The sequence below is a fragment of the Nerophis ophidion genome, linkage group LG04 (genome assembly GCF_033978795.1).
Source record: "Nerophis ophidion isolate RoL-2023_Sa linkage group LG04, RoL_Noph_v1.0, whole genome shotgun sequence".
NCBI lineage: Eukaryota > Metazoa > Chordata > Actinopteri > Syngnathiformes > Syngnathidae > Nerophis > Nerophis ophidion.
This window is the reverse complement of record NC_084614.1, coordinates 80,148,483-80,174,847: the sequence shown is the minus strand read 5'-3', so window position 1 is coordinate 80,174,847 and position 26,365 is coordinate 80,148,483. Positions and strand designations below refer to the sequence as shown.

Here is a 26,365-nt window from a genome sequence, read left to right as displayed (position 1 = left end):
AAGTATGCATTTACGTTACGTAGCCAAGATGGCGACTATTAAGTGTCCATCGGTGCACACCCAACATTTGGACTCATTTGGTCCGGTCCGATGACCATGGATGAAGTACTGGCTGTCCAGAGTCGAGACCCAGGATGGACCGCTCGCCTGTGTATCGGTTGGGGACATCTCTATGCTGCTGATCCGCCTCCGCTTGAGATGGTTTCCTGTGGACGGGACTCTCGCTGCTGTCTTGGATCCGCTTTGAACTGAACTCTGGCGGCTGTGTTGGAGCCACTATGGATTGGACTTTCACAGTATCATGTTAGACCCGCTCCACATCCATTGCTTTGGGTCCCCCAGAGGGGGGGGGGGTTGGCCACATCTGAGGTCCTCTCCAAGGTTTCTCATAGTCAGCATTGTCACTGGCGTCCCACTGGATGTGAATTCTCCCTGCCCACTGGGTGTGAGTTTTCCTTGCCCTTTTGTGGGTTCTTCCGAGGATGTTGTAGTCGTAATGATTTGTGCAGTCCTTTGAGACATTTGTGATTTGGGGCTATATAAATAAACATTGATTGATTGATTGATTGATTGATTGATTGATTGATTGATCGATTGATTGGTCGATTGATTGATTGATTGATTGATTGATTGATTGATTGATTGATTGATTGATTGATTGATTGATTGATTGATTGATTGATTGATTGATTGATTGATTGATTGATTGATTGATTGATTGATTGATTGATTGATTGATTGATTAGAGTGCAAATACAACCCAAGTCTTACCTTTGCAGGTGTCATCACAGGAGTACTGGTTCTGGTAACACCACTGAGCTACACACACACACACACACACACACACACACACACACACACACACACACACACACACACACACACACACACACACACACACACACACACACACACACACACACACACACACACACACACACACACACACACACACACACACACACACACACACACACACACACACACACACACACACACACACACACACACACACACACACACACACACACACACACACACACACACACACACACACACACACACACACACACACACACACACACACACACACACACACACACACACACACACACACACACACACACACACACACACACACACACACACACACACACACACACACACACACACACACACACACACACACACACACACACACACACACACACACACACACACACACACACACACACACACACACACACACACACACACACACACACACACACACACACACACACACACACACACACACACACACACACACACACACACACACACACACACACACACACACACACACACACACACACACACACACACACACACACACATGACATTGTGTGTCGGTGAGAACTCGTCTCGGCCCACAATGCACTTGTCGTGAGATGCTGCGTTCTCACGAGATACGGACACACAGGTGCAGGCTACACCTGTGTCGCTCAGATGACAACACGCCACTCTTGTCTTTGGTCATGTGACTCCTAAACAAGCTTTTGACCCCCTCCTTGAACGCCCTCCTATTTAGACTACTTTATTTCCATCATATTGACAAAAGTATTGGGAAAAATCATCAGTATAGCTCGGTTGGTAGAGCGGCCGTGCCAGCAACTTGAGGGTTGCAGGTTCGATTCCCGCTTCCGCCATCCTAGTCAATGCCGTTGTGTCCTTGGGCAAGACACATTACCCACCTGCTCCCAGTGCCACCCACACTGGTTTAAATGTAACTTAGATATTGGGTGTCACTATGTAAAGCGCTTTGAGTCACTAGAGAAAAGCGCTATATAAATATAATTCACTTCACTTCAGTACATAGACTACAACAGTGGTTCTCAAACTTTTCTCACCAAGCGCCTCCTCGGAAAGCACTTGGCTCTCCAAGTACAAACATAATGACCAGCATTAAAATTGAGTAGCGTAGTAGACACAAGTCAGAGTTTTTATTTGACAAGTACAGTGGGGCAAAAAAGTATTTAGTCAGCCAGCGATTGTGCAAGTTCTCCCACTTAAAATGATGACAGAGGTCTGTAATTTTCATCATGGGTACACTTCAACTGTGAGAGACAGAATGTGAAAAAAAATCCAGGAATTCACATTGTAGGAATTTTAAAGACTTTATTTGTAAATCATGGTGGAAAATAAGTATTTGGTCAACCATTCAAAGCTCTCACTGATGGAAGGAGGTTTTGGCTCAAAATCTCATTCATTCTTTCCTTAACACGGATCAATCGTCCTGTTCCCTTAGCAGAAAAACAGCCCCAAAGCATGATGTTCCCACCCCCATGCTTCACAGTAGGTATGGTGTTCTTGGGATGCAACTCGGTATTCTTCTTCCTCCAAACACGACGAGTTGAGTTTGTACCAAAAAGTTCTATTTTGGTTTCATCTGACCACATGACATTCTCCCATGTGCTCTCCGGCAAACTTCAGAAGGGCCTGGAAATGCACTGGCTTAAGCAGGGGGACACGTCTGGCACTGCAGGATTTGATTCCCTGTCGGTATAGTGTGTTACTGATGGTTACTTTGGTCCCAGCTCTCTGAGGGTAATTCACCAGGTCCCCCCTGTGTGGTTCTGGGATTTTTGCTCACCGTTCTCACGATCATTTTGACCCCACGGGATGAGATCTTGCATGGAGCCCCAGATGGAGGGAGATTATCAGTGGTCTTGTATGTCTACCATTTTCTGATAATTGCTCCCACAGTTGATTTTTCACACCAAGCTGCTTGCCCCGTTGTAGATTCACTCTTCCCAGTCTGGTGCAGGTCTACAATTATTTTCCTGGTGTCCTTTGACAGCTCTTTGGTCTTGGCCGTAGTGGAGTTTGGAGTCTGACTGTTTGAGGCTGTGGACAGGTGTCTTTTATACAGATAACGAGTTCAAACAAGTGCCATTAATACAGGTAACGAGTGGAGGACAGAAGAGCTTCTTAAAGAAGAAGTTACAGGTCTGTGAGAGCCAGAGATCTTCCTTGTTTGAAGTGACCAAATACTTATTTTCCACCATCATTTACAAATAAATTATTTAAAATTCCTGGATTTTTTTCCCACATTCTGTCTCTCACAGTTGAAGTGTACCTATGATGAAAATTACAGACCTCTGTCATCATTTTAAGTGGGAGAACTTGCACAATCGCTGGCTGACTAAATACTTTTTTGCCCCAGTTTATACCTAATATTTTTGCCACTGTGACATTACACCCAGTTTGAACAGTAACACTGTGTTTGAAAATTTAATTAAGTGGTTCTTTTGCATACCACTAATTGTCTTGATTGTTCATCCCAACAATACATGGACTACACAAATAATTGCTTGGACGAGTTGGCTGGGGAAGAACTCGTGCAGCAACACAGTAAAGATGCTAAATGCAATCTAATGTAGGTCAATAAATGCTAAGCTAGCTGCTCTCTGCAGGGTCGTTCTCCCAGGAAGGCATTTAGGTAAAAACATGATTTAATTTTAACTAAAAAAAAAATACAAACAAAAATCGCTCACAGTGGAGGCACAACTTGGGCTAAAGTACAAAGCTAACGCATAAACAGACTATGAACATAAATCAAACAAAACTTACTTGGCATGGCATGGAGCACGAAACTATGGCAAGGCATGAAACAAGTCAGCACAGAGCAAGAAAAGATCACATCGACGCCAGGGCGACTGACTGGCAAAGACGAGCTTAAATACTGCCTCTGATTAGTGCTCGGGAAGCAGGTGAGCGGGCATTTTGTCCACCAGAGACAGGTGGACAAAATGAGTAACCAAGGAAACAAGACAAGGGACAAACAGCACATGGTCAAACAAAAACATGATCAACAGACATGACATTTGATTTATTATTGGTTAGCTTCAGAATAACAATGTTATTAAAAATAATAAGAGACTTATTATACTCTACAAATGTTGGTCTTACTTAAAAATGCACACGTTTAGTTGTATTCAGTGTTAAAAAATATGATATACCTCTCACGGAAATACATTTTGAAATATTTGGCTTTCATGGCTCTCTCAGCCAAAAAGGTTCCCGACCCCTGGTCTACAGCCTGCTGTCCAGTTCGCTTTTCCACCACACTTCAACGTGCCAACTCAGTCACATGTTGTAAGAGACTTCTTCAGTTCCACGGAAGTGACTGCGAGACATACTTGATCAACAGGTCACACTGAGGGTGGCCGTATAAACAACTTTATTACTGTTGCAAATATGCGCCACACTGTGAACCCACACCAAACAAGAATGACAAACACATTTTGGGAGAACACCCGCATCGTAACACAACAGAACAAATACCCAGAATCCCATGCAGCCCTAACTATTCCGGGCTACAGTGCGGCACATATTTGTAACAGTGTTAAAGTTGTTTATACGGCCACCCTCAGTGTGACCTGTAAGGCTGTGGATCAACTATGTCGTGCAGTCGCTTACTGCGTCTACAAAAGCCTAATGCTACTTGTGGCTGGGGTGGCACGGTGTTGGTAGATTGTAGAGGGCGGCAAACGCAGTGCCTCCTCGGTACTCCCTTGATATTGTAATTCGGGTGATACACGGGAGAAAGATTACCCCTGGGGGGCCACTAAATAATGTGAGTCTCCAGGAAATATCTGGGGTATACAAATGTAACGCTGTAAAGCACCATTCCTATAGCAAATTTTCACATCAGTAAGTTTTCACATCAAGGTGCGGGCCGCGTGTTTGAGATCCCTGACGTAAAGGGTCATTACAAAATTAGCTTTGGGACAAATATGGCCCCCGGGCCGCGTTTTGGAGGCTACTGTTCTGCTGAGATGTTGCAGTGTCCTACCTACCTGCGCACGGAGCGAGGACCTGAAGACCGACCATCAGGCAGAGGAGAAGATCCATGATGGACTCCAGCATGAGAAGACAAGACTGATGTTTGTTCTGCTGCCAACACGCTGGCTCTGAGAGGTGCTCCAGGAGGGAGGGAGCTGCTGGTCTACCTGCACATCAGGTGGGTGTGTTTGTGCACCACTACACAAGACACTGACCCCTGCTGGCCTAAAGTCTCCTTTTTATAGCTGGGACTCAATATTGTACAACAGTGGTTCTCAACCTTTTTTCAGTGATGTGAACATTTTTTTTAATTCAAGTACCCCCTAATCAGAGCAAAGCATTTTTGGTTGAAAGAAAAGAGATAAAGAAGTAAAATACAGCACTAAGTCTTATGTATTAAATTGTATAACAGTGCAACATATTGCTTATTTGTAGTGGTCTTTCTTGAACTATTTGGAAAAAAATATATATAAAAATAACTAAAAACTTGTTGGAAAAATAAACAAGTGATTCAATTATAAATAAAGAGTTTTACTAGAGGGTGGGCAAATTAATGCGTTAATTACGAGTTAACTCATCAATCTATTAACCATCAATCAATCAATCAATGTTTATTTATATAGCCCCAAATCACAAATGTCTCAAAGGGCCGCACAAATCATTACGACTACAACATCCTCGGAAGAACCCACAAAAGGGCAAGGAAAACTCACACCCAGTGGGCAGGGAGAATTCACATCCAGTGGGACGCCAGTGACAATGCTGACTATGAGAAACCTTGGAGAGGACCTCAGATGTGGGCAACCCCCCCCCTCTAGGGGACCGAAAGCAATGGATGTCGAGCGGGTCTAACATGATACTGTGAAAGTTCAATCCATAGTGGCTCCAAGACAGCAGCGAGAGTCCCGTCCACAGGAAACCATCTCAAGCGGATCAGCAGCGTAGAGATGTCCCCAATCAATACAGGCGAGCGGTCCATCCTGGGTCCCGACGAGCGGTCCATCCTGGGTCTCGACTCTGGACAGCCAGTACTTCATCCATGGTCATCGGACCGGACCCCCTCCACAAGGGAGGGGGGGACATAGGAGAAAGAAAAGAAGCGGCAGATCAACTGGTCTAAACGCCGACAATTATTTTATCGCACATTTGCGTATGTTGTTTACATGCTTTTATTTTGTTAACGCCTTTTCTTAACAAGATGGCGTCGAGGGGCTCTTGGTAAAGATGCAACATTTGGCAAAAATACCGGACAATTCTGCAAATTTCATGGCTGGCTTACAGCGTGGTCACTCCGGGATCACTTACGACCGCCAGACAATTCTGGATGTGGATAGATCGGGCCGTTTTGGACTGAATGAGGCGTGCTTGCTAGACCGGCTAGCTAGCATGGGAATACTTTGCCGGCTACATCCAGCGGCCTGTGAAGCAGCGGAGTGTATGTGTTGTCTGTCTATTTATGAATAATGCAGACCAGGAGTGTTGGCTGAGTTCTTAATGTTTGCTTTCAGAGCGTGCATATCACAACATACAAGATGTCGTCATGGCGACACAACCTACGCATGCTCGTCACTCCTGTTGCATGCTGGGTAGGGTAGTTCTTTTTTTCCCTGGCTCATAACATCACAATATAGTACCATGTATATGATTCCCTGGCTCATAACATCACAATATAGTACCATGTATATGATGCCTTCAGTTTATCAAAGCACCAAGCAAACAATCGGAAAATTCCTATCATATTAATTCCTAGATATGGTCATAATTATTTTAAGTGCACTACGCAGAATAAACACAACATTATTAATATTGCTACTACGGATAATTGGATCAAAAATTCCCTAAAACAGCCCACTACCTATAATATAGTTTTTTTAAACATAAGATCCCTGATAAAAAAAATGTTTCTGCTGTTACCTCAGAAATTGCCTGTTCAGATGTTATGATTGTGGCTCAGAGATTTGTATGTAGATTATATTTATTTTCCATAACAAACAGGATAACTTAAATACCCTGGCAGTGGCAATAAGCTTAAATGTTTGTATTTACATTTTTGGAGTTGATTTTCATAAAATATGCTATTTAACTGCTACTGTTTAACAAGGACTGATTTAAATTGTGTTTGCACAACAAATGTTTTGGCGCTTTTGTTCATGTGGGAGAATATTCCAATAAAGGTGCACTACACACTACTTTTGAATTCATTATTGGGCTTTGCGTTTACAATGCAGTTAATCGCGATTAATCGGAGAAATAGTGCGATTAACTTCGATTATCAATCAATCAATCAATGTTTATTTATATAGCCCCAAATCACAAATGTCTCAAAGGGCTGCACAAATCATTACGACTACAACATCCTGGGAAGAACCCACAAAAGGGCAAGGAAAACTCACACCCAGTGGGCAGGGAGAATTCACATCCAGTGGGACGCCAGTGACAATGCTGACTATGAGAAACCTTGGAGAGGACCTCAGATGTGGGCAACCCCCCCCCCTCTAGGGGACCGAAAGCAATGGATGTCGAGCGGGTCCAACATGATACTGTGAAAGTTCAATCCATAGTGGCTCCAACACAGCCGCGAGAGTTCAGTTCAAAGCGGATCCAAGACAGCAGCCAGAGTCCCGTCCACAGGAAACCATCCCAAGCGGAGGCGGAGATGTCCCCAACCGATACACAGGCGAGCGGTCCATCCTGGGTCTCGACTCTGGACAGCCAGTACTTCATCCATGGTCATCGGACCGGACTCCCTCCACAAGGGAGGGGGGGACATAGGAGAAAGAAAAGAAGCGGCAGATCAACTGGTCTAAAAAGGAGGTCTATTTAAAGGCTAGAGTATACAAATGAGTTTTAAGGTGAGACTTAAATGCTTCTACTGAGGTAGCATCTCGAACTTTTACCGGGAGGGCATTCCAGAGTACTGGAGCCCGAACGTAAAACGCTCTTTGCCCGCAGATTAAAAATTTTAATCGTTGCCCAGCCCTAATTTTTACACATAGAAGTAATCATCAACTTAAAGTGCCCTCTTTGGGGATTGTAATAGAGATCCATGAACTTAATTCTAAACATTTCCTCACAAAAAAAGAAATCTTTAACATCAATATTTATGGAACATGTCCACAAAAAAAATCTAGCCGTCAACACTGAATATTGCATTGTTGCATTTCTTTTCACAGTTTATGAATTTACATTCATATTTTGTTGAAGTATTATTCAATAAATGTATTTATAAAGGATTTTTGAATTGTTGCTATTTTTAGAATATTTAAAAAAATCTCCGGTACCCCTTGGCATACCTTCAAGTACCCCCATTTGAGAACCACTGCTCTAGTAAATCACAAGTAGACGTCTAACCTGTACTGGCTCACCAGCACTGGCTTCCTGTGCACTTAAGATGTGACTTTAAGGTTTTACTACTTACGTATAAAATACTACACGGTCTAGCTCCATCCGATCTTGCCGATTGTATTGTACCATATGTCCCGGCAAGAAATCTGCCTTCAAAGGACTCCGGCTTATTAGTGATTCCTAGAGCCCAAAAAAAGTCTGCGGGCTATAGAGCGTTTTCCGTTTGGGCTCCAGTACTCTGGAATGCCCTCCCGGTAACAGTTCAAGATGCTACCTCAGTGGAAGCATTTAAGTCTCATCTTAAAACTCATTTGTATACTCTAGCCTTTAAATAGACCTCCCTTTTTAGACCAGTTGATCTGCCGTTTCTTTTCTTTTTCTTCTATGTCCCACTCTACCCTGTGGAGGGGGTCCGGTCCGATCCGGTGGCCATGTACTGCTTGCCTGTGTATCGGCTGGGGACATCTCTGCGCTGCTGATCCGCCTCCGCTTGGGATGGTTTCCTGCTGGCTCCGCTGTGGACGGGACTCTTGCTGCTGTGTTGGATCCGCTTTGGACTGGACTCTCGCGACTGTGTTGGATCCATTATGGATTGAACTTTCACAGTATCATGTTAGACCCGCTCGACATCCATTGCTTTCCTCCTCTCCAAGGTTCTCATAGTCATCATTGTCACCGACGTCCCACTGGGTGTGAGTTTTCCTTGCCCTTATGTGGGCCTACCGAGGATGTCGTGGTGGTTTGGGCAGCCCTTTGAGACACTAGTGATTTAGGGCTATATAAGTAAACATTGATTGATTGATTGATTGAATGTTTTATAACATTTTATCAACAAAAAAAGACCAGAGGCTGATTTATGTCTGGATTTATTTTGATATTAACCCTAAGCATTAATAATAATCTCTAAAAAAGATATATTAAAATACAAAGTCCAGCTTTTCTTGTGCGGTCAAAATCCTGAGTAACGACAGTTACTACTTCCTGGCGCTTGGTCCGAAACGGACGCTGATTGGTGAAATCAAACGGACTCAGGAGCAAGAGCGCAGCTTCCTTCATGATTAAAAAAAAAAAACTACCCAGTTCCTTCACTTAGAAATGTGCGGCTAAATCACACGATACGTTTTCACGCTACTTAAAAGTCAGTTAGAAAGCTCAGGTATAAAATGAGCTGGATCATATTGAAATGTTTTAAGGACAACAGCTGAATATTGTTGTGCAAATAAACAAATAACGAGCTTGTTTAGTTGGTTAGAGTGCTAAGGAGCGGCCGGAAGCAGCAGGGGGGGATCCTGAGGACCGTCTGGAAGCAGCAGGGGGTCTTAACGCAGATACTTCTGAAAGACAAGACCAGCAGGAGTCAGCACCAGACTCTGCAAGTCTGTGCGTGTTGTTGGCGGTTACGTCCTCACCTGCACGACCACGGCCGCCACCACGACCACGGCGGCCAGCAGCAGCATGCGGCCGATCCAGCCCAGGTCCAGGTGCTTGAGGATGAAGAAGCGAGCCCAGGCCAGCTTCTTGGGCGTGTGGGGTGGGTAGCGCATGTCGTTCATGCCCTCCATTTTCAGCTTCTTGATCAGGCATCCTCGCAGGTGACTCAGCTGGTCGAAGGTGAACTTGCCGTGATAGCAGCCCATCCCGCTGTTGCCTGCGGGAAAGCACGCACCTTTACCACGTGAGCCTCAACGACGTGTTCATGGTCAGCGTTCAAAACACATGGAGGATGGACTCAAGTGTGAGTACTTCAAGGACTAAAAGTATGGTTGATTCTCTTAAAAGTATGAAGGCAGCACAGGGTAGATGTATAAATGCTTCCTTTTAAATATCAATCAATCAATCAATGTTTACTTATATAGCCCTAAATCACTAGTGTCTCAAAGGGCTGCACAAACCACTACGACATCCTCGGTAGGCCCACATAAGGGCAAGGAAAACTCACACCCAGTGGGACGTCGGTGACAATGATGACTATGAGAACCTTGGAGAGGAGGAAAGCAATGGATGTCGAGCGGGTCTAACATGATACTGTGAAAGTTCAATCCACAATGGATCCAACACAGTCGCGAGAGTCCAGTCCAAAGCGGATCCAACACAGCAGCGAGAGTCCCGTTCACAGCGGAGCCAGCAGGAAACCATCCCAAGCGGAGGCGGATCAGCAGCGCAGAGATGTCCCCAGCCGATACACAGGCAAGCAGTACATGGCCACCGGATCGGACCGGACCCCCTCCACAAGGGAGAGTGGGACATAGAAGAAAAAGAAAAGAAACGGCAGATCAACTGGTCTAAAAAGGGAGTCTATTTAAAGGCTAGAGTATACAAATGAGTTTTAAGGTGAGACTTAAATGCTTTTACTGAGGTAGCATCTCGAACTGTTACCGGGAGGGCATTCCAGAGTACTGGAGCCCGAACGGAAAACGCTCTATAGCCCGCAGACTTTTTTGGGGCTTTGGGAATCACTAACAAGCCGGAGTCCTTTGAAGGCAGATTTCTTGCCGGGACATATGGTACAATACAATCGGCAAGATAGGATGGAGCTAGACCGTGTAGTATTTTATACGTAAGTAGTAAAACCTTAAAGTCACATCTTAAGTGCACAGGAAGCCAGTGCAGGTGAGCCAGTACATAAATAAATATGAGCGCTTCAAGGATTGAAGTATGAAAACTTCAAAGGGCTTACGTATGAAAGCTTCAAAGTCTAATTGCTTCGAGAGACAAAAAGTATGTAGGCTTTGAAAGAATGCTTCCCTTAAAGTATGGAGTCTTCAAGTTATGAAGGCTTTGAAAGACAACTGTTAAAGTATTGTGCCTCAAAGGACTGAAAGGCTTAAGTATAAATGTTTCATAGTCTGAATGTTTCGAGAGAAAAAGATGAAGGCTTCGAAAGGACTAAGAAGTATGAAAACTTCCCTTAAAGTTTGAAGGCTTCAAATTTTGAAGGCAACGAAGTACGAAGGCTTCAAAGTCTCATTGCTTTGAGAGACTAAGAGTATGATGCGTTCAAAGGAATACAAGAATGAATGCTTCCCTTTGAAGTACCAAGTCTACAAATTACGAACGCTTCGAAGGACTAAGAAGTATAAAAGCTTCCCTTAAAGTATGAAGGCTTCAAATTTTGAAGGCTTTGAAGTATGACAGCATCAAGGACTAAGAGTAAGGCCGCTTCCTTAAAGCATAAATGCTTCTCTAAAAGTACGAACACTTCAAGGATTGAAGTATGAACACTTCAAAGGGCTTACGTATGCGTGCTATGATGGCTTCAAAGGAATACAAGAATGAATGCTTCCCTTTAAAGTACCAAGTCTACAAATTACAAACGCTTCGAAAGACTGAGAAGTATGAAAACTTCCCTTAAAGTATGAAGGCTTCAAATTTTGAAGGCAACGAAGTATGAAGGCTTTAATGGTTGAAGTATGAGGGCTTCAAAGTCTGAATGCTTCGAGAGACTAAGAGTATGATGGCTTCAAAGGAATACAAGAATGAATGCTTCCCTTTTAAAGTACCAAGTCTACAAATTACAAACGCTTCGAAAGACTAAGAAGTATGAAAGCTTCCCTTAAAGTATGAAGGCTTCAAATTTTGAACGCTTTGAAGTATGAGAGCATCAAGGACTAAGAGTATGGCCGCTTACCTAAAGAATGAATGCTTCTCTAAAAGTACAAACGCTTTAATGATTGAAGTATGAAGGCTTCAAAGTCTGAATGCTTTGAGAGACTAAGAGTATGATGGCTTCAAACGAATACAAGAATGAATGCTTCCCTTTTAAAGTACCAAGTCTACAAATTACAAACGCTTCGAAAGACTAAGTATGAAAGCTTCCCTTAAAGTATGAAGGCTTTGAAGTATGACGACATCAATGACTAAGAGTATGGCCGCTTCCCTTAAGCATAAATGCTTCTCTAAAAGTACCAACGCTTCAAGGATTGAAGTATGAAGGCTTCAAAATCTGAATGCTTCGAGAGACAAAGAGTATGATGGCTTCAGAGCAATACTAGAATGAACGCTTCCCTTTTAAAGTACCAAGTCTACAAATTACGAACGCTTCGAAGGACTAAGAAGTATGAAAGCTTCCCTTAAAATATGAAGGCTTCAAACTTTGAAGGCCTTTGAAGTATGACAGCATCAATGACTAAGAGTATGGCCGCTTCCCTTAAGCATAAATGCTTCTCTAAAAGTACGAACACTTCAAGGATTGAAGTATGAACACTTCAAAGGGCTTACGTATGCGGGCTATGAAAGCTTCAAAGTCTAATTGCTTTGAGAGACAAAAAGTATGTAGGCTTTGAAAGAATACATGTATGAATGCTTCCCTTAAAGTATGGAGGCTTCAAATTATGAAGGCTTTGAAAGACAAGTGTTAAAGTATTCTGCCTCAAAGGACTGAAGTATTATTGCTTCGAAAGGCTTAAGTATAAAGGTTTTATAGTCTGAATGCTTCGAGAGAAAAAGTATGAAGGCTTCGAAAGGACTAAGAAGTATGAAAACTTCCCTTAAAGTATGATTTTGAAGGCAACGAAGTATGAAGGCTTTAATGGTTGAAGAACGAAGGCTTCAAAGTCTGAATGCTTTGAGAGACTAAGAGTATGATGGCTTCAAAGGAATACAAGAATGAATGCTTCCCTTTAAAGTACCAAGTCTACCAATTACAAACGCTTCGAAAGACTAAAAAGTATGAAGGCTTCGAAAGGACTAAGAAGTATGAAAACTTCCCTTAAAGTATGAAGGCTTCAAATAAAGAAGGCAACGAAGTATGAAGGCTTTAATGGTTGAAGTACGAAGGCTTCAAAGTCTGAATGCTTTGAGGGACTAAGAGTATGATGGCTTCAAAAAATACAAGAATGAATGCTTCCATTTAAAGTACCAAGTCTACAAATTACAAACGCTTCGAAAGACTAAGAAGTAAGAAAGCTTCCCTTAAAGTATGAAGTCTTCAAATTTTGAAGGCTTTGAAGTATGACTACATCAAGGACTATGTATGGCCGTTTCCCTTAAAGTATGAATGCTTCTCTAAAAGTATGAACGCTTCAAGGATTGAAGTATAAAGGCTTCAAAGTCTGAATGCCTCACGAGACTAAGAGTATGATGGCTTCAAAGGATTACAAGAATGAATGCTTCTCTTTAAAGTACCAAGTCTACAAATTAAGAACGCTTCAAAGGACTAAGAAGTATGAAAGCTTCCCTTAAAATATGAAGGCTTCAAACTTTGAAGGCTTTGAAGTATGACAGCATCAAGGACTAAGAGTATGGCCGCTTACCTAAAGTATAAATGCTTCTCTAAAAGTACGAACACTTCAAGGATTGAAGTATGAACACTTCAAAGGGCTTACGTATGCGGGCTATGAAAGCTTCAAAGTCTAATTGCTTTGAGAGACAAAAAGTATGTAGGCTTTGAAAGAATACATGTCTGAATGCTTCCCTTAAAGTATGGAGGCTTCAAATTACGAAGGCTTTGAAAGACAAGTGTTAAAGTATTCTGCCTCAAAGGACTGAAGTATGATTGCTTCGAACGGCTTAAGTATAAATGTTTTATAGTCTGAATGCTTCGAGAGAAAAAGTATGAAGGCTTCGAAAGGACTAAGAAGTATGAAAACTTCCCTTAAAGTACAAAGGCTTCAAATTTTGAAGGCAACAAAGTATGAAGGCTTTAATGGTTGAAGTACAAAGGCTTCAAAGTCTTTGAGGGACTAAGAGTGTGATGGCTTCAAAGGAATACAAGAATGAATGCTTCCCTTTGAAGTACCAAGTCTACAAATTACAAACGCTTCAAAGGACTAAGAAGTATGAAAGCTTCCCTTAAAGTATGAAGGCTTCAAATTTTGAAGGCTTTGAAGTATGACAGCATCAAGGACTAAGAGTATGGCCGCTTACCTAAAGTATGAATGCTCTCTGAAAGTACAAACGCTTCAAGGATTGAAGTATGAAGGCTTCAAAGTCTGAATGCTTCGAGAGACTAAGAGTATGATGGCTTCAAAGGAATACAAGAATGAATGCTTCCCTTTTAAAGTACCAAGTCTACAAATTACAAACGCTTCGAAAGACTAAGTATGAAAGCTTCCCTTAAAGTATGAAGGCTTTGAAGTATGACGACATCAATGACTAAGAGTATGGCCGCTTCCCTTAAGCATAAATGCTTCTCTAAAAGTACCAACGCTTCAAGGATTGAAGTATGAAGGCTTCAAAATCTGAATGCTTCGAGAGACAAAGAGTATGATGGCTTCAGAGCAATACTAGAATGAACGCTTCCCTTTAAAGTACCAAGTCTACAAATTACGAACGCTTCGAAGGACTAAGAAGTATGAAAGCTTCCCTTAAAGTATGAAGGCTTCAAACTTTGAAGGCTTTGAAGTATGACAGCATCAAGGACTAAGAGTATGGCCGCTTCCCTAAAGCATAAATGTTTCTCTAAAAGTACGAACACTTCAAGGATTGAAGTATGAAAACTTCAAAGGGCTTACGTATGCGGGCTATGAAAGCTTCAAAGTCTAATTGCTTTGAGAGACAAAAAGTATGTAGGCTTTGAAAGAATGCTTCCCTTAAAGTATGGAGGCTTCAAATTATGAAGGCTTTGAAAGACAAGTGTTAAAGTATTGTGCCTCAAAGGACTGAAGTATTATTGCTTCGAAAGGCTTAAGTATAAAGGTTTGATAGTCTGAATGCTTCGAGAGAAAAAGTATGAAGGCTTCGAAAGGACTAAGAAGTATGAAAACTTCCCTTAAAGTATGAAGGCTTCAAATAAAGAAGGCAACGAAGTATGAAGGCTTTAATGGTTGAAGTACGAAGGCTTCAAAGTCTGAATGCTTTGAGAGACTAAGAGTATGATGGCTTCAAAAAATACAAGAATGAATGCTTCCATTTAAAGTACCAAGTCTACAAATTACAAACGCTTCGAAAGACTAAGAAGTAAGAAAGCTTCCCTTAAAGTATGAAGTCTTCAAATTTTGAAGGCTTTGAAGTATGACTACATCAAGGACTATGTATGGCCGTTTCCCTTAAAGTATGAATGCTGCTCTAAAAGTATGAACGCTTCAAGGATTGAAGTATAAAGGCTTCAAAGTCTGAATGCTTCGCGAGACTAAGAGTTTGATGGCTTCGAAGGATTACAAGAATGAATGCTTCTCTTTAAAGTACCAAGTCTACAAATTACGAACGCTTCGAAGGACTAAGAAGTATGAAAGCTTCCCTTAAAATATGAAGGATTCAAACTTTGAAGGCTTTGAAGTATGACAGCATCAAGGACTAAGAGTATGGCCGCTTCCTTAAAGCATAAATGCTTCTCTAAAAGTACGAACAATTCAAGGATTGAAGTATGAACACTTCAAAGGGCTTACGTATGCGGGCTATGAAAGCTTCAAAGTCTAATTGCTTTGAGAGACAAAAAGTATGTAGGCTTTGAAAGAATACATGTCTGAATGCTTCCCTTAAAGTATGGAGGCTTCAAATTATGAAGGCTTTGAAAGACAAGTGTTAAAGTATTGTGCCTCAAAGGACTGAAGTATGATTGCTTCGAACGGCTTAAGTATAAAGGTTTTATAGTCTGAATGCTTCGAGAGAAAAAGTATGAAGGCTTCGAAAGGACCAAGAAGTAAGAAACCTCCCCTTAAAATATGAAGTCTTCAAATTTTGAAGGCTTTGAAGTATGACTACATCAAGGACTATGTATGGCCGTTTCCTTTAAAGTATGAATGCTTCTCTAAAAGTATGAACGCTTCAAGGATTGAAGTATAAAGGCTTCAAAGTCTGAATGCTTCGCGAGACTAAGAATATGATTGCTTTGAAGGATTACAAGAATGAATGCTTCCCTTTGAAGTACCAAGTCTACAAATTACAAACGCTTCGAAAGACTTAAGTATGAACGCTTCCCTTAAAGTATGAAGGCTTCAAATTTTGAAGGCAACGAAGTATGAAGGCATCAAGGACAAAAGTATGAACGCTTGAATGGTTGAAGTATGAAGGCTTCAAAGTCTGAATGCTTCGAGAGACTAAGAGTATGATGGCTTCAAAGGAATACAAGAATGAATGCTTCCCTTTAAAGTACGAAGTCTACAAATTACAAACGCTTCGAAAGACAAAGAAGTAAGAAAGCTTCCCTTAAAGTATGATGCTTCAAACTCTGAAGGCTTTGAAGTATGAAAGCATCAAGGAGTAAGAGTATGGCCGCTTCCTTAAAGCATAAATGCTTCTCTAAAAGTACGAACACTTCAAGGATTGAAGTATGAACACTTCAAAATCTGAATGCTTTGAGAGACTAAGAGTGTCATGGCTTTGAAGGAATACAAGAATGAATGCTTCCATTTAAAGTACCAAGTCTACAAATTTCAAACGCTTCGAAAGACTTAAGTATGAACGCTTCCCTTAAAGTATGAAGGCTTCAAATTTTGAAGGCGAAGAACTATGAAGGCATCAAGGACCAAATGTATGAACGCTTGAATGGTTGAAGTATGAAGGCTTCAAAGTCTGAATGCTTCGAGGGACTAAGAGTATGATGGCTTTGAAGGATTACAATAATGAATGCTTACCTTTGAAGTACCAAGTCTACAAATTACGAACACTTCAAAGGACTAAGAAGTATGAAAGCTTCCCTTAAAGTATGAAGGCTTCAAACTTTGAAGGCTTTGAAGTATGAAAGCATAAATGCTTCCCTAAAGCATAAATTATTCTCTACAAGTACGAACGCTTCAAGGATTGAAGTATGAAGGCTTCAAAATCTGAATGCTTCGAGAGACATGAGTACGATGGCTTCAGAGCAATACTAGAATGAATGCTTCCCTTTTAAAGTACCAAGTCTACAAATTATAAAACGCTTCGAAAGACTAAGAAGTATGACAGCTTCCCTTCAAATTTTGAAGGCTTTGAAGTATGAGGACCTCAAGGACTAAGAGTATGGCCGTTTCTCTTATGACATATGAATGCTTCCCTAAAAGTACGAACGCTTCAAGGTTTGAAGTATAAATGCTTCAAAGTCTGAATGCTTCGTTCGAAAAGACTAAAAATATGAAGGCTTCTAATTAATACAGAATGAAGAAGTATGAATGCTTCGAAGGACTAAGAACAATTAAAGCTTTCCTTAAAATATGAAGGCTTCAAATTTTGAAGGCTTTGAAGTATAAAGGCATCAAGAACTCAGACTATGGCCGCTTCCCTTTAAAGTATGAATGCTTCAAGGACTTCAACTGTGAACACTACAAAGATTGAAGACTAAAGGCTTCAAAGGGCTTAAATATGAAGTATAATTGTCCTAGTAGGGAGTCTACAAAATATGTTTTGAAGGACTAACAAGTATGAATGCTTCAAGCGCTTCAGACTTTTTAGTCTGAAGAACCGGGTGGAGGTCTTAACTACCAGAGGCAGGAATAGACCTGAAAAGGGACCAGTTATAGTTAAGTGATGAAAAGGGGTCTAGAATCCATAGAATTAAAATGATGAACTACTACTAACACAACTACTTTAACAAGAATAATTACTACTACTCCAGTTGACTTAATTTCAGTTCTAGACGTGAAGGACTAACACAAGACTAAAGTGATGTAGATTTAATGTTATGAGCGTGGATGCAGCATCAGTGGTGTGACCCCGAGATGCAACAGACTGGAAGCAGATGGTGTGTAAAATAATATTATTTAGTACGAACAAAAGAAAACGCACTTACAAGGGAGAAGAACAAAAGAAGGCGAGTGCAAATATAATTGGACTTTTTTTTTTAAACAGACTTTTTCTGTGGAAGGTCTTTAGACACTCACAAGAGAAAGTAATAGGCATTGACAGCGCTGCCTGAAATAAGATTTTGATTGGCAACCGGCCACAGGTGTGTCAATACCTGACCAGTACTCAGTGGACAGACCAAGGAAATGAAACTACCCAACAAGAGAACTGGACAGGAACTTCAAAACAGCGGCGAGGGTGTGATACTTAGAGGCTCAGGATTAAATAAAGAACTGAATGGACTACCATGACTGTGTAAGGACTTCAGTCTTTTAGTCTGCCGGTCTGACAACAAGACAAATGGACTAAAGTTCTTTTGAAGGTCTGAAGGTTGAAGTCTTATCTGGTGTGTGTTTGTGTGCTCACCAACGCCCCCAAAAGGCAGCGCGCTGACGGAGTAGTGCACCAAACAGTCGTTGGCCAGGAAACCTCCACTTGACGTTTCATCAGATATTTTATTGATGACCTGAAACCAGGAGAAGAAACAAGTTAGACCGTCCACATTTGTGTTACTCTCAGATTGGACAGAAACAAGTCGCGTGGTCGTGTATGGAAGTCCTCAATGATCCAGATCACCGTACTCAATCGACCGCAGCTGGACTGGTTGTGATTATCGGGCGCTGACTGGTACCTTTTGGTCAGCGGAGAAGACGTAGAGAGCCAGCGGCTTCTCTCCGTGGTTGATGAACTGGATGGCGTCATCCAGGCTGCTGACGGGCAGGATGGGTAGGACCGGTCCAAAGATCTCCTCCTGCATCACCTTGGCTTCTGGCTTCACGTCCCGCAGGACGGTGGGAGCTGGAGCCCCACATGTACCGTTAGTGCCAGCTTGACTGTGCCGGTCCAACATGCTAGTGGATCAGAACCATCACCTATGTAGCAGTCTTCCTCGTCGTTGTCTCCGCCCACCGCGACCGTGCTGTCTTGCAACAACGGCAGGATCCTGTTGAAGTGGCGCTGGTTGATGATGCGGCCGTAATCCGGACACGTCTTCGGGTCTTTAGTGTAGAACTCCTGCCAGAAGACATAAAAGTCGACGGTCAGCACTTTGGACTGTGGAACTGATGAGCGGATCGGATCCTGCAGTACCTCGATGGCCCTCTTCAGCTCCTCGATGACTCTCCCCTGAACTTCAGGCTCGCACAGGATGTAGTCTGGGGCGATACAGGTCTGACCACAATTGGTGTACTTTCCCCAGGCCACACGTCTACAAAGTACACACTACATTACTACTAAGTCAACGTACTGGATACACACTACCTGACTACTAAGTCACCAGGGTGTATACACACTACTTTACTACTAAGTCACCATGGTGTATACACACTACTTTACTACTAAGTCACCATGGTGTATACACACTACCTGACTACTAAGTCACCATGGTGTATACACACTACATTACTACCAAGTCACCATGGTGTATACACACCACTTTACTACTAAGTCACCATGGTGTATACACACTACCCGACTACTAAGTCACCATGGTGTATACACACTACTTTACTACTAAGTCACCATGGTGTATACACACTGCCTGACTACTAAGTCACCATGGTGTATACACACTACTTTACTACTAAGTCACCATGGTGTATACACACTACCTTACTACTAAGTCACCATGGTGTATACACACTACTTTACTACTAAGTCACCATGGTGTATACACACTGCCTTACTACTAAGTCACCATGGTGTATACACACTACCTGACTACTAAGTCACCATGGTGTATACACACTACCTGACTACTAAGTCACCATGGTGTATACACACTACCTTACTACTAAGTCACCATGGTGTATACACACTACCTTACTACTAAGTCACCATGGTGTATACACACTACCTGGGTACTAAGTCACCATGGTGTATACACACTACCTTACTACTAAGTCACCATGGTGTATACACACTACCTTACTACTAAGTCACCATGGTGTATACACACTACCTTACTACTAAGTCACCATGGTGTATACACACTACCTTACTACTAAGTCACCATGGTGTATACACACTACCTTACTACTAAGTCACCATGGTGTATACACACTACCTGACTACTAAGTCACCATGGTGTATACACACTACCTGACTACTAAGTCACCATGGTGTATAGACACTACTTTACTACTAAGTCACCATGGTGTATACACACTACCTGACTACTAAGTCACCATGGTGTATACACACTACTTGACTACTAAGTCACCATGGTGTATACACACTACCTGAGTACTAAGTCACCATGGTGTATACACACTACCTGACTACTAAGTCACCATGGTGTAAACACACTACCTGAGTACTAAGTCACCATGGTGTATACACACTACCTGACTACTAAGTCACCATGGTGTATACACACTACCTGAGTACTAAGTCACCATGGTGTATACACACTACCTGACTACTAAGTCACCATGGTGTAAACACACTACCTGAGTACTAAGTCACCATGGTGTATACACACTACCTGAGTACTAAGTCACCATGGTGTATACACACTACTTTACTACTAAGTCACCATGGTGTATACACACTATCTTACTACTAAGTCACCATGGTGTATACACACTACTTGACTACTAAGTCACCATGGTGTATACACACTACCTGGCTACTAAGTCACCATGGTGTATACACACTACTACTAAGTCACCATGGTGTATACACACTACCTTACTACTAAGTCACCATGGTGTATACACACTACTTGACTACCAAGTCACCATGGTGTATACACACTACCTGACTACTAAGTCACCATGGTGTATACACACTACCTGACTACTAAGTCACCATGGTGTATACACACTACCTGACTACTAAGTCACCATGGTGTATACACACTACCTGACCACTAAGTCACCATGGTGTATACACACCACATTACTACTAAGTCACCATGGTGTATACACACTACTTTACTACCAAGTCACCGAGGTGTATACACACTACCTGACTACTAAGTCACCATGGTGTATACACACCACCTTACTACTAAGTCACCATGGTGTATACACACTACCTTACTACTAAGTCAAGAAGTTGTATACACACCACCCCACTACTAAGTCACCATGGTGTATACACACTACCTTACTACTAAGTCACCATGGTGTATACACACTACCCGACTACTTAGTCACCATGGTGTATACACTGCCTTACCACTAAGTCACCATGGTATAAACACACTACTTTACTACTAAGTCACCATGGTGTATACACACTACTTTACTACTAAGTCGCCATGGTGTATACACACTACTTTACTACTAAGTCACCATGGTGCATACACACAACTTTACTACTAAGTCACCATGGTGTATACACACTACTTGACTACCAAGTCACCATGGTGCATACACACTACATTACTACTAAGTCACCATGGTGTATACACACTACTTTACTACTAAGTCACCATGGTGTATACACACTACCTTACTACTAAGTCACCATGGTGTATACACACTACCTGACTACTTAGTCACCATGGTGTATACACACTGCCTTACCACTAAGTCACCATGGTATAAACACACTACTTTACTACTAAGTCACCATGGTGTATACACACTACTTTACTACTAAGTCGCCATGGTGTATACACACTACTTTACTACTAAGTCACCATGGTGCATACACACAACTTTACTACTAAGTCACCATGGTGTATACACACTACTTGACTACCAAGTCACCATGGTGCATACACACCACTTTACTACTAAGTCACCATGGTGTATACACACCACTTCACCACTAAGTCACCATGGTGTATACACACTACCTGACTACTAAGTCACCATGGTGTATACACACTACTTTACTACTAAGTCATCATGGTGTATACACACTACTTTACTACTAAGTCACCATGGTGTATACACACCACTTCACTACTAAGTCACCATGGTGTATACACACTACTTTACTACTAAGTCACCATGGTGTATACACACCACTTGACTACTAAGTCACCATGGTGTATACACACTACTTTACTACTAAGTCACCATGGTGTATACACACTACTTTACTACTAAGTCACCACGGTGTATACACACAACTCTACTACTAAGTCGCCATGGTGTATACACACAACTTGACTACTAAGTCACCATGGTGTATACACACTACATTACCACTAAGTCACCATGGTGTATACACACTACTTTACTACTAAGTCACCATGGTGTATACACACCACTTCACTACTAAGTCACCATGGTGTATACACACTACATTGCTGCTAAGCCACCATGGTGTATACACACTACTTTACTACTACGTCACCATGGTGTATACACACTACTCTACTACTAAGTCACCATGGTGTATACACACAACTTTACTACTAAGTCACCATGGTGCATACACACTACTTTACTACTAAGTCACCATGGTGTATACACACTACTTTACTACTAAGTCACCATGGTGTATACACACGACTTTACTACTAAGTCACCATGGTGTATACACACTACCTTACTACTAAGTCGCCATGGTGTATACACACTACTTTACTACTAAGTCACCATGGTGTATACACACTACTTTACTACTAAGTCACCATGGTGTATACACACTACTTTACTACTAAGTCACCATGGTGTAAACACACTACCTGACTACTAAGTCACCATGGTGTATACACACCACTTTACTACTAAGTCGCCATGGTGTATACACACCACTTTACTACTAAGTCACCATGGTGTATACACACTACTTGACTAATAAGTCGCCATGGTGCATACACACCACCTTACTACTAAGTCGCCATGGTGTATACACACTACTTTACTACTAAGTCACCATGGTGTATACACACTACCTGACTACTAAGTCACCATGGTGTATACACACCACTTTACTACTAAGTCACCATGGTGTATACACACTACCTGACCACTAAGTCACCATGGTGTATACACACTACCTGACTACTAAGTCACCATGGTGTATACACACCACTTTACTACTAAGTCACCATGGTGTATACACACCACTTTACTACAAAGTCACCATGGTGTATACACACTACATTACTACTAAGTCACCATGGTGTATACACACTACATTACTACAAAGTCGCCATGGTGTATACACACTACATTACTACTAAGTCACCATGGTGTATACACACTACCTTACTACTAAGTCAAGAAGGTGTATACACACCACCCTACTACTAAGTCACCATGGTGTATACACACTACTTTACTACTAAGTCACCATGGTGTATACACACTACCTTACTACTAAGTCACCATGGTGTATACACACTTCTTGACTACTAAGTCACCATGGTGTATACACACTACATTGCTGCTAAGCCACCATGGTGTATACACACTACTTTACTACTAAGTCACCATGGTGTATACACACTACTTTACTACTAAGTCACCATGGTGTATACACACAACTTTACTACTAAGTCACCATGGTGCATACACACTACTTTACTACTAAGTCACCATGGTGTATACACACTACTTTACTACTAAGTCACCATGGTGTATACACACTACTTGACTACTAAGTCACCATGGTGTATACACACTACCTGACTGCTAAGTCACCATGGTGTATACACACTACCCGACTACTAAGTCACCATGGTGTATACACACTACCCGACTACTAAGTCACCATGGTGTATACACACTACCTGACTACTAAGTCACCATGGTGTATACACACTACCTGACTACTAAGTCACCATGGTGTATACACACTACCTGACTACTAAGTCACCATGGTGTATACACACTACCTGAGTACTAAGTCGCCATGGTGTATACACACTGCTTTACTACTAAGTCACCATGGTGTATACACACTACCTGAGTACTAAGTCACCATGGTGTATACACACAACTTTACTACTAAGTCACCATGGTGTATACACACTACCTGACTACTAAGTCACCATGGTGTATACACACTACCTGAGTACTAAGTCACCATGGTGTATACACACTACTTTACTACTAAGTCACCATGGTGTATACACACTACCTGACTACTAAGTCACCATGGTGTATACACACGACCTTACTACTAAGTCACCATGGTGTATACACACTACTTTACTACTAAGTCACCATGGTGTATACACACTACTTTACTACTAAGTCACCATGGTGTATACACACTACTTTACTACTAAGTCACCATGGTGTATACACACTACCTGACTACTAAGTCACCATGGTGTATACACACGACCTTACTACTAAGTCACCATGGTGTATACACACTACTTTACTACTAAGTCACCATGGTGTATACACACTACTTTACTACTAAGTCACCATGGTGTATACACACTACCTGACTACTAAGTCACCATGGTGTATACACACTACTTTACTACTAAGTCACCATGGTGTATACACACTACCTTACTACTAAGTCACCATGGTGTATACACACTACCTGACTACTAAGTCACCATGGTGTATACACACTACTTGACTACTAAGTCACCATGGTGTATACACACTACTTTACTACTAAGTCACCATGGTGTATACACACTACCTTACTACTAAGTCACCATGGTGTATACACACTACTTGACTACTAAGTCACCATGGTGTATACACACTACTTTACTACTAAGTCACCATGGTGTATACACACTACCTTACTACTAAGTCACCATGGTGTATACACACTACCTTACTACTAAGTCACCATGGTGTATACACACTACTTTACTACTAAGTCACCATGGTGTATACACACTACCTTACTACTAAGTCACCATGGTGTATACACACTACCTGACTACTAAGTCACCATGGTGTATACACACTACTTTACTACTAAGTCACCATGGTGTGTACACACTACTTTACTACTAAGTCACCATGGTGTATACACACTACCTGACTACTAAGTCACCATGGTGTATACACACTACTTTACTACTAAGTCACCATGGTGTATACACACTACTTTACTACTAAGTCACCATGGTGTATACACACTACTCTACTACTAAGTCACCATGGTGTATACACACTACCTGACTACTAAGTCACCATGGTGTATACACACTACTTTACTACTAAGTCACCATGGTGTATACACACTACCTTACTACTAAGTCACCATGGTGTATACACACTACTTTACTACTAAGTCACCATGGTGTATACACACTACCTTACTACTAAGTCACCATGGTGTATACACACTACCTGACTACTAAGTCACCATGGTGTATACACACTACTTTACTACTAAGTCACCATGGTGTATACACACTACCTGACTACCAAGTTGCAGCGTGTGTGCAGACCTGCAGGCGATGCTGATGTCACATCTCTTGTCGATGAAACACGGGCTCTTGCCTCCCAGCTCCAACGTGACGGGTGTCAGGTGTTTGGCGGCGGCCGCCATGATGACCTTTCCCACCGCGCTGCTTCCCGTGTAGAAGATGTGATCGAACTTCTGATTCAGCAGCTCCTGCGTCTCTGACACGCCGCCGGTCACCACCGGGTACAGCTCCTGGTGGGTGTCACACATTAACACCACACAACAACTATTAGTGTTACTACGACGACAGTAATACTACTAGCAGCACAACTACAACATCTACTATACCTACTGTACTACTAATGTTAATACCACGTATGCTACCACTACAACACTACATCTACTGTACTACTACTGTACTACTAATGTTAATACCATGTATGCTACCACTACAACACTAACTACATCTACTGTACTACTAATGTTAATACCACGTATACTACCACTACAACTCTACATCTACTGTACTACTACTGTACTACTAATGTTACTATCACATATACCACCTGTAGATCACTACATCTACTGTAACTACTACTGTACTGCTAATTTTACTGCCAGTAAAACTACTACATCTATTGTAACTACTGTACTACTACTGTTACTACCACATTGACTACCAGTACAACCACTACATATACTTTAACTACTGTACTATTAATGTTACTACCGCATTTACGAGTACAACCACTACATCTACTGCAACTACTACTCTACTGCTAATGTTACTACCACATTTACTACAGTACAACCACTACATATACTGTACTACTGTTACTACCACATTTACTACAGTACAACCACTACATATACTGTACTACTAATGTTACTACCACATTTACTACAGTACAACCACTACATATACTGTACTACTAATGTTACCACATTTACTACAGTACAACCACTACATATACTGTACTACTAATGTTACTACCACATTTACTACAGTACAACCACTACATATACTGTACTACTAATGTTACTACCACATTTACTACTAGTACAACCACTACATCTACTGTACTACTAATGTTACTACCACATTTACTACAGTACAACCACTACATATACTGTACTACTAATGTTACTACCACATTTACTACTAGTACAACCACTACATCTACTGTACTACTGTTACTAC

At 41.7% G+C, this 26,365-nt stretch overlaps 1 protein-coding gene across 2 annotated transcripts in view; it reads right to left on the bottom strand.

The window, feature by feature from the left end:
* Nucleotides 1–26,365, bottom strand: part of aldh3a2b (aldehyde dehydrogenase 3 family, member A2b) — a 49,690-nt gene that overhangs the window by 8,679 nt on the left and 14,646 nt on the right. The window contains exons 5-11 of one of the 2 annotated variants that reach the window (XM_061899225.1): nucleotides 25,208–25,416; nucleotides 18,958–19,075; nucleotides 18,741–18,882; nucleotides 18,500–18,666; nucleotides 18,235–18,334; nucleotides 9,582–9,820; nucleotides 9,023–9,506 (exon numbers count right to left, since the gene is read on the bottom strand). In XM_061899225.1, the coding sequence (XP_061755209.1) occupies nucleotides 9,492–9,506; nucleotides 9,582–9,820; nucleotides 18,235–18,334; nucleotides 18,500–18,666; nucleotides 18,741–18,882; nucleotides 18,958–19,075; nucleotides 25,208–25,416 (990 nt within the window). In that variant the 3' untranslated portion in view covers nucleotides 9,023–9,491. Of the gene's footprint in view, nucleotides 1–771; nucleotides 820–9,022; nucleotides 9,507–9,581; nucleotides 9,821–18,234; nucleotides 18,335–18,499; nucleotides 18,667–18,740; nucleotides 18,883–18,957; nucleotides 19,076–25,207; nucleotides 25,417–26,365 lie in introns of those variants that run through there. The other variant, XM_061899224.1, reaches the window with a different exon arrangement.